Here is a 16753-nt window from a genome sequence, read left to right on the forward strand (position 1 = left end):
TCCCTCTAAGCCTCACCAATCGCTTATTTTTTTCACTGGATTGGGTCAAAATTTGTACTGAACATCCACAGAACTTCTGAGATCATTCTAAACTAAACAGCAGAATGTTGTACAATACTCCAGTTAATTACAATGAATGCATTTCAACCTGAATGATGAATCTTGAATTTTCAGACATGTATACTTCCACTACTTGTCACCTTTGGATTCTGTGCCCTATTACTATACCTCTATCATATCTACAAATGATCTGTGTCATACTACATCTATTCATAGTGCATCTACTTTATACACAATACTATCTATGCAGTATATATTCTCTTTCTCTTCATCCCCAGTTCCTTCTCTAAGGAGAGAACGAGTCGCTCCTCTTGCCACCTGACTTTCAACTCAAATCATGACTTTTAGATCCTCCTCTGGCAGACAGGATGTGGCTACATGCAGCATGTTTTATTGACCGCTGATTCTTTCTCTTCCAGCTACCTTTCTGAAAACGAAGGGCTCTTCATTGTAGGCGGGGTTCAGGCCGTTGTTCATCACCATACGTGTGCGAAACTCCTTCCTGATGGTGTCTGTCGGCAGCCCGTACATGTCCACCTCCACGTAGGTGCCGATCTTCTTATCAGACAGAAACTGTCCCGAGAACACCTGAAGTGAACCAGAGGAGTAACATTATGGATGCTTTACCAAGCTGCAGATTTCACAGCAAAATAATAAAGATAAAAGAAGTACTGAAGTCTGTATATTAAGGATCTTCATCACTTAAGGACTCAAAACTGAAGTTAAGGATGTCAGACGATGTAGAGCTGTAGTTTGAGTCAATTAGTTGCCAACTATTAAATTAATCTCCAACTGTTTTTATAATTGATTAATCAGTTCAAATGTAAATATTTTCTGGTTTTCCTTCCTCTTCTATGACAGTAAATTACTGTTTTTTGGGTTGTGGACAAAATGTTGGGCTTTAAGAAACATTTTTCCCTGTTTTCTGACATTTTACAGACTAAACATGAATAGATTAATGAACACTAAAACTATTTACTTGCAGCCCTACTTTTCATCCAAGAGTCCAAATGGATCTTGTTTTTAGTACTGCTGCGATTGAAAATATCAGAAAATGGTGTGAAGGTGTTTGTTGCTCAAAGCTGGACTGACAAAACTGATGATTGTTGTCTTGAAATTAAATTTTTACTTGCTGCTGTTTGAGTAAAACATATCCTGCTTTGAGATAACTGCCTAAAACATGACGTTATATTCACCAGAATGGATTAGCTTCATGCTAAAATGCTGGTAGTTTGCTTGTATTTATTGGGTTGAAGTGTTTTTCAGGTGTTACCTGTACGCTGCAGGTTGCTGCGATGACGCCATCCACCGGCGTCTCTGAGAAAGGATCGAACATCCTGTCCGACCGCCGCATGAAGTCGGGCTTCAGCAGGTACCTGGCACACATGCACAAGATGCAAACATGAGCAAAATGTACACACAGAGTGCAAATGTGGGACATTATTTGCTAATCTCTCTACTGGGAATAAAGAATGTAGCGTAAAAAGCTCCTCTGTGTGAGTGAACCAGGGCGCCGCCAGAGCAACATTAGTAATGATGGTTGTCTGCAAAAGCCCTGATCCCTCCACATATGAGATGATTTCCAGCATTAGCAGTAAAATCTGTGCCCTCGGGGACAGTATTAGAGCCAGGGGACGGAGACAATGATGGAGAGAGGAAGAGATAGATGACTGCAGAGAGACGAGGAGCTTCCTTCTCCACGGCGCTCATTGGCTCTCGGGGCAGATAGCGGCTACGGTCGCTTCTGGCAACCGCTAATGAGATGTGACAAGCTATAATTGATGAGCTTCAGAGAGGGGCGGAGAAGGGAGGTACAGGACGGCGAGGAATTAGCGAAGGACAGGAGAGAGGAGCTGCTCTCACCCGCAGGAGCCGTTGTACTCAAACTTTCCCTGGTTCAGCTGCATGGCCAGATCTGTTGGACGGCAGGAGAGAGAAAGAGGGAGGAGCTTAGCAACCACATCACAACAGTTCACACAAACACTTAGAAAAGATTCATTTTCAGACGTTTTGTAGATTTCTTTTCTTGTCCGACAGACACGGTGATGGTTTTTCCATTTTCCCCCCACATCTCTGTTTTCCTCCCCTCAAACCATTCATGCCCCAGAAGCTCCACCTCTCGTGTGAACTCCTCACGCCTGCAGCTCTGCACATGTTCCTCTCTCAGCCGGCCATATGGTCCGGCCTGTTTCGCCTCTGGACATGAAGCAGCAGCAGCTGTTCTGCAACAGGCATCACTCACCGTATAGGTGCGTGTTTGAAAATGTGGAAAACTGAGGTGAGTGTGTGTGCAGCCTGATGCTGAAACATGAATGCAAACTACTTACAGAGACACATTTGTATTCAGTCTCATCTGGTGTGAAAGTTTGTGCACATAGTAGAGAATTTAGACTTTTTTTCCTTTACTCAAATTGATGAATCTCTTATGAAAACACTCGGCAGCAGATTTTATCGTTGACAACTGATCCATTAATTGCTGCAGCTCTAATGGCTCGGTACTGGGACTAAGTTTGGGTGAGCCGACTGTTAGAAGTGATATTTTTATTCCAACTTGGCTCTTCATCAAGTCACAGCGTCTCCTTGGTATTCCTGGTTTGTGTGTATTTGCGAGTTGGTTGCGAACGTTGTTGATTAGTGGCTCCGCGTTGAACCGCTGAGCGCGTGCAGAAGACGCTGTCAGCGATGATGTGCGATTATGTGAGGTCAGGGGTTTGCCTCTGAGATCAGACGGCTGCATGTGTGTTTGCAGCATGTATGTGTGAGGTCAGAGGTCCCGTGTTCGTGCTGCGGTACCTGGGGTCTGGAAGTTGAGCGAGACCATCTGGCAGCCTGCGTTCCAGAAGATCTGAGGCATGTAATTACTGGAGTCCACTCGGCCTCCTTTGGGGTAGATACGGCTCATCTGACGCTTGTTGTAGCTGCGTGACGCTCAGGAAAATTAGTTTTATTCAGAAAAAGAAAAAAAGAGAGAGCATGTGTGTGTTCCAGCACATGTGTGTGCATCAAACAGACCGTCGGACTATTTTTAGTGTCAACAGCTTGGGTCAAGCCATCGGAGAGAGAGGCAGGGTGGATGCGAGCGTCGGGCCAAGCTGAAAGCACACGAGGCTCCAGAGGCCTCCAGTTATTTTCCGACAGCAGAGTGGAAACAAATATGGCTGAAAAACATCAGCTCTGACCCGCCGTTCAGCCCTCATTTGGGTGACCTCGATCTGTTAAGTTACAACTCAGATGTGCAGAGTGGATGCGACCGCGAAGACCAGTGGAACTCAGCGGTGACGATCATGACGAAGCATTCAAGGTGTTTCACTTGAAGTTAAATTTATAGTGTTGCAGCACAGTAACGTTAAGATCTTTTCATTTGGTCACCCTCTGGCAACTTTAAGCTGTTTTTCTTACACTGGTGTCACTTCTGTTCCTGTTTCTCAGATAAATCCAGTGCAGCTCTGACTTCATAGCAGTTCAAAGGATACTTGACAAACTCGATGGCATTCGTCTTCAGGTAACCCAGGCCCACGGACTCGTTAAAAGACGACATGTTGTGGTGGATATTCCTCTCTGAAGGTCGGGAGAGACAGAAAAGAAGATTAATTCTGCATTTACACGCTCCTCAGATGGTCGTATTTCACACTTGTGTGTTTTTATGTCCTATAAAGTCACAATTTGAAAAAAACAGGGATGCTATAACTTCTAATAGATGGTTTATATTTTACTGCTCAGACTGTTTAAATACCACGTTGATAGCTGTCTGTTACTGAGACGCCTGAAGGTCAAGGTGAGAAGTTTTTTTGAGGACTACTTTTTTGTTCCCTCACAGTAACTTAACTGCTCCGGAAGAAGGCAGCTGGACTTCCTTTAAAGATGTTGTAGCTGTATGAAGTGGCTTCTTCGATTTATTATCACCCCAACTCACATGAATCAAGGTGTTAATGGTGGTAAAGGCTCGCCAATACGGCATCATTACAGCTAGTAAATAAGTTTCAAACTAATCTAGGACAGCAAGCAGCAAACAGTTACAACCTAATACCATATTGCCAATGAAATGTTCTAAACATGTGGCACTTCCATCTACTTTTGTCCCTCATGGTTCTGTTTCTACGACATCAGCTCAGTACGTCATGTTCCTACATTTTCACCGACTTTCAAAGTTGTTTTGACTTGAGGGGTGTTCAGATGAATTTTACAAGTTGCACATGTTTGTCGGCCACAACATTTTTCCTTTTAACTATTTTAAATATAAATACACCTTCTGCCACGTCGAAACTCTGGAACTTGACGGGCTGTGCATAGTTGACCATAGCTGAGAGATACGGGTGGATGTTGGTGGTGGCTCCTACGTAGGTGTACTGAGCTATGAGAGCCTCCTCAGAGTCTTCTGCCTCGGCCACGTCTCCGCCCTGCACAGCACACAAACACATTTAAATGAGTCCTACAACTCACTGTTACAACAAAACTAAAATCACAGCAGTTCATTCTCGCCTTTTTTTTTTTTCTCTCCCTCTGACAGAACGAGGCGTCCATCTAACCAGACTGAGCTCAGACGGACTCGTGGCTCCTAAACAGTGGTTTTTAGGCTTGTGAGTATGTTTTCAATTCAGGATTTTCATGTGTGCTTCCTACCATGTTGACAAAAATAAATTTGTCAGTGTTGGACACAGTCTCTTGTCAATTTATTTTCAGACACGTGGATCTAGAATCTATCAGCATCAATCAATCCATGATATAGATGGAAAGACAGACTGATGTCCACACATCTGTTCATCTGCCATTGATCGTGGATAGAAAGACAGATACTATCCACACACATCTGTGGATCCATGTATTGATTTTTCCATCCACGATAGATGGACGAGGGATGGATTTATCTGTCATAGATCCACAGACGGCATCAATCTGTAGTAAAGAAATGGAGCTGTACTGAATGGACTTTTCATGCTGGTGTTATGACGGCACTTGTATAAGAACAGGAAGTCCTCTAACCAAACTGTAAGCGCCTATTCATGGCAGAGACATGTATGTTGCTTGTATAAAAACACAACTAATCTAAGAGAAGTATTTTTTGAGTTATTTAGTCGACACCAGAGAAAGCAGGCAGACGTGTACTTGCCTTCTTGTTGTTGTCTTGGTCAGATGCTTCAGAGATGTCTGTGGCATCTGTTGCTTCGGTGGCTTCAGAAATCTCTGTCGCTTCGTCATCGGGTACCTGAAACACAAACAGATAAAAACACATTGAGTATATTTAGTTAATAAAGTGTTTGACATAAAAAGATACTGTTCTAACTTGTTGACGCCATAGAAATCAGAATTTTACCTCTGCTAAAAAACAAACACACCTTAGATTTACAATCATCCATCTACACCAGAAGTCATATGTGAGCTCAGTGGCTGCATGTCTTCATGTCTCCTGATGCATTTGTTTTAATAAACTGATTTGAGCATTATTCTCAGACAACTATTTAACAAATGCCGTGTTTGATTTAGGCGATGCAGGTGAACATCACATCAGTGCGATTGTCTTGTAACATCACCTTCATTTAGCAAATGCTGCAACAAAAACCCAGCTCACCTTCTTGATGCTGTTGCTGCGTTCGTCTTCTTTCCTTGAGCTCACGGCGTTACTCTGAGAGACGCTGTTGGCTTCTTTCTCACTGGTTGCTTCTGACAGACTGCTCGGTGCCTCTGAATTCAAATCCTTCTCCTCTGCCTCTTTTTCTCCTGCAGGTACAGATGGATGAAAAAAAACACTGAAGCACACAGGTCTTCTGCAGATGTGAAGATTCGTACTGCTATTTGGTGAATTCGAACAAGCTTAACAACCTTTTTTGGTCATATTTGGTGGCAATTTTAACTTCTACAAATATGTGAGAAACTTAAAATTCACCAATTGTCACGTGAACACATAGAGTTTACCGTTCTCTGTTTCGTCTTCGTTCTCCTCTCCCATGATGATGGCGGTGGTGTTGGTCTCTCCCGCCTCCATGTGTTTCTTAAAGGCCTCGAGCTGCTCTGTGATGCACAGACGCACGCAAAAGTTAAACACAAAATGGTTTCTACTCATATTATGTTTGAGAATATGAGGTTCAGTACTGACTCTGTTCGACTTCGGGTTTCAAGCGCTTGTTTTTGATGAGGATTTTCCGTTTGAGGTCGTTGGGAGAAGGTAAGGGGCGCGCGGATTCAATCTGTAGACAGAAAATAATCAGACATGTAAATGTGTCTGACTGTATCCAGCTGTAAGAAAAGAACTGCTTCAGAAAGAGAAAACTTACAGGAAAGTTGTCTAGAGGCTGTTTGAGGAGGAAGTCGCCGAAGATCTCCTCGCAGTACTTGGCCATTTTGTACTGCTGTGGTTTACTAGTAAAACACACACAAAAAAACACTCATGTATTGTGTCTGGATATGAACAAAACCATCCTACAAATAAGATAAAGTTGTTTTTAAACTGCACATCTACCTGCAATGATTTTCAAAAGACAAAATAACGGGGTACTCTGATGTGACGAATGCCGTCTCCTTGATGGCCTGAATAACATCCTGTGATAAGAGAAGAAGAAGAAGAATTGGGAAGCCATGATAGATGCAGTACCCTAGTCTCAACACACGGGGGCAGCGTACATTATGAAGTAACATTCAGACAGGTGAGACAGACTGGATGTACTGTCGTGCTGCTGCGTGTGTTCACCTTGAACAGGATGTCTGTGCACATGGCCTTTCCGTGAGTGATGATGGGCTCCTGGTCCTCTCCTTTACCGTCCCAGCAGTCGAGCTCCACGCACCTGATGGAAGACAGAAATCTCACTGATGGACCCTTAACATGAAACACAACCACACACGAATTCCGCCGTGTCCTAGATTAAAAGAAAGGTTCAATTAAGATCTTCCTTAGAATTTTTACAGAGAGAGAGGCTTCATCCATGTCTGGGAAACTAAACTGAGCTTCAGCTTATCCACATATCATTGTTATACCAGGAGCTGTATTTCTCATGTGGTGTACACTTGTGAACTAACGTATACACTTACACAGACCATCGTGACAGTCTTGTGTTTCCAGTGACTCCTATAACTGAATTTTCTATGATGGACTGGACTCTATGAAACCCATGCACCTTTGTCAAAAGGCCAAACACACATCAAAACTGGTGAAGAAATGTCTAAATGAGGCTTGAATTCAGGCTTTTTTTGGACTAGTCTCCCCGAGGTCCTGACTTAAACAATATCAGGAACCTGCTGACTGTGATGAAGAAACAAATCTGTCAGAAAGCCAACAAATGTAGTTAAACTGCACTAATTCTGTTAAGAGGAGGGTCAAAGATACAACCTGAAGCTACCAAAAGCAGCTAACTGTGGTGAAAATCTAGAGACATTTACCCAAATATCAGAACTTCTGTATGTATATTTCAGGGGTGGGACTTTAACGCGTTAGTTAACAAAAAAGTAACGCGTTTAAGTTCAACCCCTAATATACTTTAAAGCGTTAATTACAATTAATTAATTACAACAAAAATAATGCGTTAAAAAAATTAACGCATTTAATTGCATTTTGCTTCCAGGTACACAGAACGTTTGTCAGAGCCCGATTTCATGGTCCACCAATCACATGGTGCACAAGATGCATCAGCGCTACGCTAACGACAACAAACATGGAGGAATCCAATGAGAGTGCATTGCTTGGACTGATTGAGGGCAAGTTTCATTTTAAAAAACTGCCTGATGGAAGCCTTGATAAGAGCGTGGTTTTGTGCAACTTGTGCAAAAAAGAATATGCATCCCACCGAAGCACATCGAGCTGACTGTACCACATGTTGCATCGAGCACAGAAACCGCCGGAGCTGTTAGCGCTAGCAGTCCTGGATAGTGACAAATATTTTTTAACGCGTTATTTTTGTTGTAATTAATTAATCGTAAGTAATGTGTTAAAGTCCCACCCCTAGTATGTCTCTGACGCAGCAGATGAAGTCATATTTCCAGAAGACACATAATAAATCTTTGACAGAACCAGTTTTTTGTGCAAGAGACGAGCGTGCTTCAGTCGTTCCAGCACAGATCATTCAGAGCTGTCATTGGAAACGCAAGACTGCCGCGAGACATGACCGTTAAAAGTCTACGCAAACTTTGTTTCTCAACTGTAATTTGTTTTCTGATCAATATCTGCCAAAAGAATTGTATTCAGGATTAATAACATTTTATCTCATTTGTGCAAAGACAAAGCTTCTGTGAAACAAAGTGTAACTGTGATTTATGGCTTGTTATATGTTACAGAGAGCAGTTCCTATACTTATGTTTAAAGTCTGGTGTGTTGCCCCTTCAGCAGACATCAACACTCCTGCGTACCTGCACCCGGACAGCAGCACCTGCCGGTACATCTCCACCGAGGACTTCCCTCCGAACTGTCGGCCGGTCAGGTAGGTGTTGTGGGAGGAGCTGATGAAGTAGTGGGCCAGAGGCTGGTCCATTTCCTGGTACAGCTCCAGCCGGTCCAGGAACACCGGAGCGTTTTCGTCTGACATCAGGTACCGGCAGAATCCATCACTGGACATGTGACCTGGAAGTATGAATTTTATCCAGAGCCCAGAAAGTGGTATTAAATAGGGCTGCATTTAAAGATTATTTCCATTGTTGATCAGTCTGTTGATGAATGTTTAATCGATTGATCAATTACTAGTTTGGTCTCTAAAATATCAGAAAGTGGTGAAAAGTATCAATCAGTGTTTGTCCACAAGCCAAATATATTCAGTTTTCTGTCACAAAGGAGGAAAGAAACCAGAAAATATTTAAACTTAATGAGCAAAAATTAAAAGAGTTTGGATTTTTGTTCTTTAAAAATGACTCCAAGTGATTATTTTCCAAAGTAGTGGACGACTGATTTAATATTTGACAACTAATATATACATAAATATATCAATGCATTTGTTTCAGCTGCAGTATTAAAACACTGAAGCAACTAGAACCAAATTATTTGTATGTATGAATTAAAATCAAACTTGAATATAAAACGCTGGCTATTAAACTGGACTGTTGTCATTAAATGAAGTCGACGCTGTGTTTGCTAACGTGTTTATACGCTTTAATAATCTGTAATGTCCAGTCAACTCAGCATTAGTCTTTAAAAAGTATTCATAATTAATGAAGCTATAATTTAAAGCGATAATGCAGCATGTGCAGGTTTCGGCTCATTTATTATTGAGCATCACTGTGAGGCTGCATCAAAAAGGCCTGTTACTGCAAAGTGATGTATGTGGGTTTAGTAATGAGCAGCACTGTCTGGACAACCGTTGGTCAATTTGTCATGATGGCAAGAAAAATAAAAATACGACAGAAGCTTCAATAAAAGCTTATTTCAACAGAAAACCAATGTGGTGTGACGCTGCAGCTTCACGGTTTCACAGACAGATGGCAGCAGAGCCTTAAACATCCTGCGTCCCTCCACACATTTCTGGGCATTTTCTTTTGTTTTTGTTTTTTACCTTTCTTCTTGAGGCCATCGTCTCTCTCGTACTTCTCGATGATCTGCATGGCTCTCTTTGGGTCGTAGAACGGAAACAGAATCTCGTTCAGTCTCGGGTCGCGCTGGTTCTGTGGAGCGACACGCAAAACACTCAGTGATCCGACCACAAAGGGGTCTGCGGCTGATTCAGAACACGAACCGGAAACAAACGGGTCTGACAGCGACACACAGGACAGGGGACGAATTAATGCGTAACGTGGTTCTGACCTCTGATCATCTGTAATGTCTGCTGGCAGATGTTTAACTCTGTTTTGATGCTTTTTACCGTTTAAGGTGAGACACTGCAGACAAAAACGCTGTTTCTTTGCGCACTGATGAGTTTTGAGATTCCACAACACGTCTTCATTCAAAGTAAATCAAAGAAAACATCCAAAATGCACATGTAGGTGTTTTTCTTTTTCTAGTCCTACTACACATTATCTATTAGAAACCAATGCAAATGTGTGCATCCTTAATGAGATCATATTTAAACATAACATTATAAAAAGTAACTGAAACCAATTGACTGGAGACGCTTCATGTTGACGTGTTTACTGTTCTCAGTCTTTCTTTAAACGCTGAGTCAGAAATCTTCACTTCAGTAAAAGTTAGATCCACCAAACTTTCCAGTTTTATTCCAATCTATATTCTGGAGTTTGCTTTTTTTTTTTACAAAAAGGTTTGCTCATAAATCATCCATAACCTGATTTATCGAACATTTTATCCATCAAAAAAAGAGAGAAATTGGATTTTTTCCTCCCTGGTTGTTGACAGCATTTTCTGATTTATGGAGTCATAAAAAGAAATAGAATCTCCTCAGTGAAACCTTTAACCCCAAACTTTTTAAACTGACTTGAACTAGTCTTTAGGCTTTAATTTTATCGTGGCAGGATGCAGAATGCCTCATTTGCATATTTAGACACAAATTCAAAAAACTATTCTCTTACTGTAAGTAATCGACGGGGGAAGTTTAATGGTGATATCTAGAAATTTTAGAAATCTAACCCTAAACATGGAACTTTCCAGGTGCAATGTTTTCATTTCTATTCTCAAGGATTTTACAGAGAAGTTTGTTCATAGATCATTCATAACTGGATTTATGGAACGCTGTATTCCTAAAAACTTGGTGAAAATTGATTTATTTTTTTGGACTGTTGACACTATTTTCTGAATATGGAGTGATAAGATGAGAACTGGTTCTCAAACATTTCTACCTGGCAAAATAAAGGTCAGATCAAAAAATAAATAAATAAATAAAAGAAATATGTACAAAACTATCAACAAAACAACAATAATTAGAACCTGGCTTTATCTAATGTTCAGGTTTCTGTTCTAATAATGTCTGCGACTTAAAGCAATTTGTTGTTGGTTTAGTTGTCAGCTATTAATTTATATTGGTCACTTTGAGCATAAAAAACAGTCTAAATTCTGATTCCAGCTTCTTAAACTTGAGTATTTTCTGGTTTCTTTCCTCCTCTATGACAGTAAACTGAATATATTTTTATAGACCAAACGTTTACCCTGCAAAATGTAAAACTACCGCCACGAATGTATATGTTTTTTTTTCTGTTAAATTTCAGTGACAGTATGTATTATGAGTGGCTGTTAGAATTTGACTTCATCAGAAGAGTCAATCTGTGACACACTGGTGTGTAACACTAACTATTGTCTTTTTTTTTTCCAGCGTTAACTTCTAATGACTCAACACAGCATCACCAAACATTTAGATGTGACTCAATGCTGAATCAGAAGAGTAAAAGATCAACGCATGTTCATACAAAATGAACAGAGTTAATGAACTTGCTGGTAGCTTCAAATGACACTTTACAGCGTTGGTGAATGTTTTACTGTATTAAGAGTTAATTCAACACTGATTCTGAATGAGACCAAACACACCAGAAAGTTTAACCCTTAAAGTGTTGCTTTTACACGGTTTGATCTGCTGTGGACGTTTAGCCACCACAGACACCATGTGACGCTCTGAATGAGCCTCTCATGAAGTTGCCTAGCAACAAGGGTTCCACCATTTGAAATGCTTTGAGCAGAGAACAATTAGGGTTCTCATTATGATGTCACTTGATGACGTCATGTGAAGCCTCTGCGGCTATAAAACAGGACACCAAGAGGAAGAAGTCATTCCAAGAACCTCACAGCTCTGCTCAGGTTGAGTTCAGCATCAGCAACAGTATCAACCATCAACCCTGTCTATGATTTCTGACTGTTCGATGTCCCAACGAGGCAACGCAACACCCAGAGGAGGATTTGGGCGATGACAGCAACAGGAGGAGGCCTCAGAGGAGGTGGACATTTATCAGCTCAACATCCGAACTGGAAGTTTGGAGCAGAACAAAGAAGAAAAGCTGGTTGACAGTCATCAGACCAGCTAGGAGGAAGTTCCTGTTCTCCATCTCCACCTGCTCTGAGACTCACCTGTCCTCCTTCTGTAACCCTCCTTTCTCTCTTCCCTTCTCCCCCTTTCACTCCTCTCACCCCCTTTTTCTCCTTTCACCCCTTTCTTCTCCTCTCTCCATCTTCTCCCTCTTTCTCTCCCTCATCTTCAATCTCGATTACTCCTCTCTCCTTCATCTTCTCTCCCTTTCACCCCTCTCTCCCCCTATCTTCTCCCCCTCTACTATTGTCCATAAACAACTAAAAGTCAAATAATCAAAAGAAAACAGATTTCTGCACGTGTCTGGTTCTGCTGAGTTCACTACGACTGCAGCACATTCTGACTGCTGGTTGCTGACGTTGTACCAAAACGTGGCTCTAATTTCAACAGGACTGAAGGTTTCTGAAGGTCAAACAGATATTTGATCTGCAGGAAAAGTGTAAGAGTGTAAAAAATGTACAAAGTAAACAAAATGCATTCTAAAAAAACAAGTTGTAAAAAAATATACTTGGTACAAAAATGTAAAAATAAACAAGAAGAGAAAACCTTCTTTACATGTCCCATAGAAAACTTTGTTGATGCAACTGCAGCTTAAACTGTTTGTCACATCGTTCACATGTTCACTGTGGGTGCTGCTAGTGATGGTTTTTATCAGTTTGTCCCTTGTGTGCATCAGTGAGTCTTTTCTTTAGTCACTGAAACGCGTTCAGTAGAGAACAAGTAGGATTCTAGAGCGCTGCTGTTCCTGATTTTACCCAGAAATCAAACATTTCCGTGTATGTTTTTTGCTTATTTCCGCATCTATACGTCCGATTCACCCTATAATTAATAAACAGTGAAAACAATCATTAATTGCGTCCCTATTTTAGATCTAAAATGTGAATATTTAAACATAAAATTTAAGAAAACCTGAAGAGAACCTAAACAATTGTCTTGATGGAAGTAATCAACTGGAAGGGTTTTATGTTGATATTTATTAGTTAAGCATTTCATCTGCAGTGTCTCCCCTTAAAGGTGTTATATATAAATGATGTATATATATTTAGGCAGAAGATATTTAAAGCCTTCATTTCGTTCCTAACTTGTTTTCTTAAGTCAGTGGATCTGTTTTCAGTATTATCGTGGCCTTCAACAGAGAGCATGTAGGTCACAGCAACTGTGAATCACACTAACAGGTGCAGCGTTTAAACGCCGCTTCAAAAGCAAAGGAAGTCGTGCGTTGGAACAAAACAACAGCATCACTGCAGAGGCGCTGCCCACTCGCCAAGCACAGGTGGAGGAATTAATCTGATTGGAGGCGTGAAGCGGCGGCACACGTGACGAGGCAGGTAGGACAACACGGCGAAACCACGGCCACAAACGACAGAGACGCAGCAGGAAACGAGGCGGAACCAACCAGGAAGCAACGGGATGGAGGAGGGAAAAAAAAAATACTCTCAGGTTGCTATGGCAACACCAATCAGACACAAGGAGAGGGCAGACGGGACGTGAGGAAATGGGATGAGGGTCGGACATGCAGAACAGGAGGGGAGGCAGGTGGAAGTTGCCCCCGCAGCCTCACTGGTGGAGCTTCAATGAGGGTCGGAGGGGCAACTTTCTACCAGGGGCAGGAGGGCAGTAAAGCAAAGAGGGGGAGGGGGCAGGTAGCAGAGCAGGCTCAAGCCAAATACACAGAGAAGTTAATGTAAAGAGCTTACTTCATTCAGAAAGCTGACTAACTGGTCTACAGTTAAATAATCAGTTTTGTTCCCATTGCTGCAAAGGAATTAATTAGGAAAAAAAAAACAAAACAACAAGACGTTACGCTTCTTAAAATAGAAAAACTCTCACAGTCATTCACACACAGTTAAAATTAGACAAGCAGTCCTCAACTTTTCACATGTTAATCATCACTCTATTTTCAATGTTGTCATTAGGTTGAACGTAATTAATGTCGAACTGTGGAAGCAGGTTAGGCCGTCCAGACGTAGTTAGTGCAGCAGGCGCAGAAACATTTTGTCCTGATTATTTCCAACACGATGCAGCAGCTCGTCGCTCATCGGGGAATATCTCAACAGTTGTGTTTAGCTACACAGGTACAGTTCAACGCCGGGGTACTGCTGTTAAGATTTATCACTATTTCTGAGGTGCACAATCAGCAAACATGGGGATCATCGTGTAGAGAAGAACGCAGGCAGGTTTGGAAAAAAACAAAACAAAAAAACAGGAAACTCACATTTTCTTGAAGAGCTCCTCTATGTCCGTGCGAGGGCAGATCTTCTGTGTGAGCGCGTAGAAAATGTCGAAGGTGAAATCTGAATGTTCGATCTCATCATTCTGTGGATGAGGGAAAAAAAGAAAGTTGTTTACTTATCCTCACTAACAGAAAAAGATTTAGTAAGTCACAATACACATAGAGTATCAAATGTAGTGTGCAAAAAAATACCCAGATGTTCTCCCACATCTGGCTTTTCTGACCCACAATCCTTTGTGCAGTTACATCACAGTGTATAAACCAGTTTAAGCCACAAACAGGTGAAAGCTGATTTTGCATTACAGGCTGCTCAAGTTTAAGGCAAAGTAGTTTGTCCCAGTTATGCTGCATGAAACAGTACGTACTTTCTTATTCATCAAGTAGTTATATGTATATGTATTTATAACACTGACTTAATTATGTAAATACATATTGTGGGGGCATCAGAAAATGATTTTAGCTCCAGGGCTGAGAGAGAAAGTAATAAGGACCACGACACTGTTAACACTGCGCTACATAACCGAGAAATACAAAACCACGGCTCATAATGAGGCTTTGAAATCTAAATGCTACAAGTTTACGCTCAAAGTGAGCCTCAGCGATATCAGCAGAAGTGATAATGATTCTGAATGTGTCAGAAAAAAAGAAAAAAGAAAAACAGCAAGCAGACTGTCAGACATCTTGCTAATAAGCCTCATCACGTAGTTCACCTCAGGTCAACACAGGCAGCTGCACTTCAGGACGTTATCCCAGAAACTACAAGCCGTTTTCCACTGCAGGAAGTTAAAGGGCTTTTTAGGGCGGCCTGAAATTTTGTGTATGTTGTGTGTTCTAACTGCAAGCATCATTTTTCTGTCCTCTCTCCTCTGTAACGTCTCCATCAACAATGTAAACTTCACCATACACGCTAAGAAAACAAACCCTTTACTGTCCTTTTTCCTACAGAAACTGGAGTTACGTCTATTTTTTGGTGCACTGAGTTCATGTTTTGGTCGAAGCTGCTGAATTCTACACGACGACAGAAAACCTGAGAGGGTTGTTTAGAGCCGGACAACCTCTCTGGCTGAATCCCTGAGTTTGGATGCCCCCTTCTTGGGTTCATCCTCGAAAAGATGGCACACTTTGGATTTCCTGTTGACATATATAATCACTATCTAATGACCTCAGGAACCAGCTGTGTTAGGTATCATGTCTATGACTGATTGAAGCTGTGTTTTCATGTAACTGTTGAGTGAATTCGAAGCAAACTTTTGAAATGTTGCAAAAAATGTAGTTTATATTAAGCTAGTTTCCGTTTTTTTTTTTTTTCCCCCAGTTTTAGAGGGAATAAATTAGGCTGCATGCTAACACACAAAGGTGGTGGTATTCACTATGCTATGAATGGCTGTAATATACAGACTAGAAAGAGCCAGAAACAAATGTACTCTTACCAAAAAATAAATAAAATTAGAAGGAACAAACAAAACTTTCTCCATCTATGAGAGAAAAATGTAGAGAATTCTCCAGGAATTGCTTGTGGTGGGTGATTTGTTCTTATTCTTTCAGGTCATCTGGCATCAGCATGTTTCATGTTGTTTGGAGACGAACACAATGAAACTAGTCGTGAGTTAAACGTCACAAAAATCTCTGCTTACATAATTTTTTTTTTTTCTTTTTTTAAAAAAAGTCAAAAAGCCACTCCAAACAAGTGTACAAACTTCAAATTGGAGAAGTTTTACTTTAATTTTGTTGTCTCCATTAAATTTTCTTATGCAAGACTTCAACAGGCAGATTTTTCCAGTGATTAAACAGCAAGTCAGAACTCAGCTGATAAAGACTCCCCTCCTCGGCTAACATTTAATTGACTTTTACAGATTGAACAGATGCATCAGACTGTATCTGACCTTTCCACTAGGAAGTCCCAGATCCTTCAGAGCCTGAAAGATCCCCTTCTCCGTCTTCCCTGATGCAAATGTTCGTGTAATGCTGTAAATGAGAAAGAGAGAAACAAAGGAAGGTGAAGAGGAGCTAATCAGAGTGCTGTGAAATGAATGAAAGCAGGAAGAAAAGGCAACGCTCACCCTCTGACAGGAATCTTTCCATTTACATTGGTCAGGAAACACATTCTCATCCAACTGAACAAGGAAGAAAACTCAGATTAGAGAAAGATCAAAGACAACAAAACAACCTAAAATTATGTTTTTGAACTTATAAGCTGTATAGAAGGTGTATGAAGCAGGTAATTACAGCAAGCAGGGAGCGTGCTGGGAAATCTACTCACTGTTTCTTCAGGCATGTCATTGGACAGACGTTGTTGGCCTTAAAGTTGTGAATCACTGACCTCAAACCCTCGATCCACTTCTGCAAACAAACAAGCACAGATATTCAGGACACACACACACACACACATTCCTGTTCCCTAAAACCACTGACCAACATACGCAGCAGGGAAACGTGGGTCCAGTCTGCATTGTGTTTCAGAGTGCTTGTCTTCGGGGAAATAAACACGAGTGAATGAATCGCCTCTTAATTCACACACGTGGACGAGCGTGTTGACAGAACACATGAAAGCATATGACATAACAAACAAACAAACAAACACAGTGAG

At 41.2% G+C, this 16753-nt stretch overlaps 1 protein-coding gene across 1 annotated transcript in view; it reads right to left on the reverse strand.

Annotated features, from left to right (window-relative positions):
- The window catches only part of plcb4b (phospholipase C, beta 4b), a gene marked incomplete at its 5' end in the record, with an annotated part of 30928 nt that extends 14422 nt beyond the window's left edge, over positions 1-16506 (reverse strand). Inside the window, 20 exons of the mRNA XM_008304385.1 lie at positions 484-648; positions 1334-1436; positions 1924-1975; positions 2854-2978; positions 3534-3618; positions 4307-4457; positions 5168-5263; positions 5627-5775; positions 5971-6066; positions 6152-6242; positions 6330-6414; positions 6515-6594; positions 6743-6836; positions 8392-8602; positions 9525-9633; positions 13631-13688; positions 14149-14249; positions 16050-16131; positions 16227-16280; positions 16427-16506. Coding sequence (XP_008302607.1) covers positions 484-648; positions 1334-1436; positions 1924-1975; positions 2854-2978; positions 3534-3618; positions 4307-4457; positions 5168-5263; positions 5627-5775; positions 5971-6066; positions 6152-6242; positions 6330-6414; positions 6515-6594; positions 6743-6836; positions 8392-8602; positions 9525-9633; positions 13631-13688; positions 14149-14249; positions 16050-16131; positions 16227-16280; positions 16427-16506 — 2067 coding nt within the window. The remainder of the gene's footprint in view (positions 1-483; positions 649-1333; positions 1437-1923; positions 1976-2853; positions 2979-3533; positions 3619-4306; positions 4458-5167; positions 5264-5626; positions 5776-5970; positions 6067-6151; positions 6243-6329; positions 6415-6514; positions 6595-6742; positions 6837-8391; positions 8603-9524; positions 9634-13630; positions 13689-14148; positions 14250-16049; positions 16132-16226; positions 16281-16426) is intronic.
- Between the last annotated feature and the right edge of the window lie 247 nt (positions 16507-16753).

This window comes from Stegastes partitus, unplaced genomic scaffold (genome assembly GCF_000690725.1).
Source record: "Stegastes partitus isolate 25-593 unplaced genomic scaffold, Stegastes_partitus-1.0.2 Scaffold2206, whole genome shotgun sequence".
Classification (NCBI taxonomy): Eukaryota; Metazoa; Chordata; class Actinopteri; family Pomacentridae; genus Stegastes; species Stegastes partitus.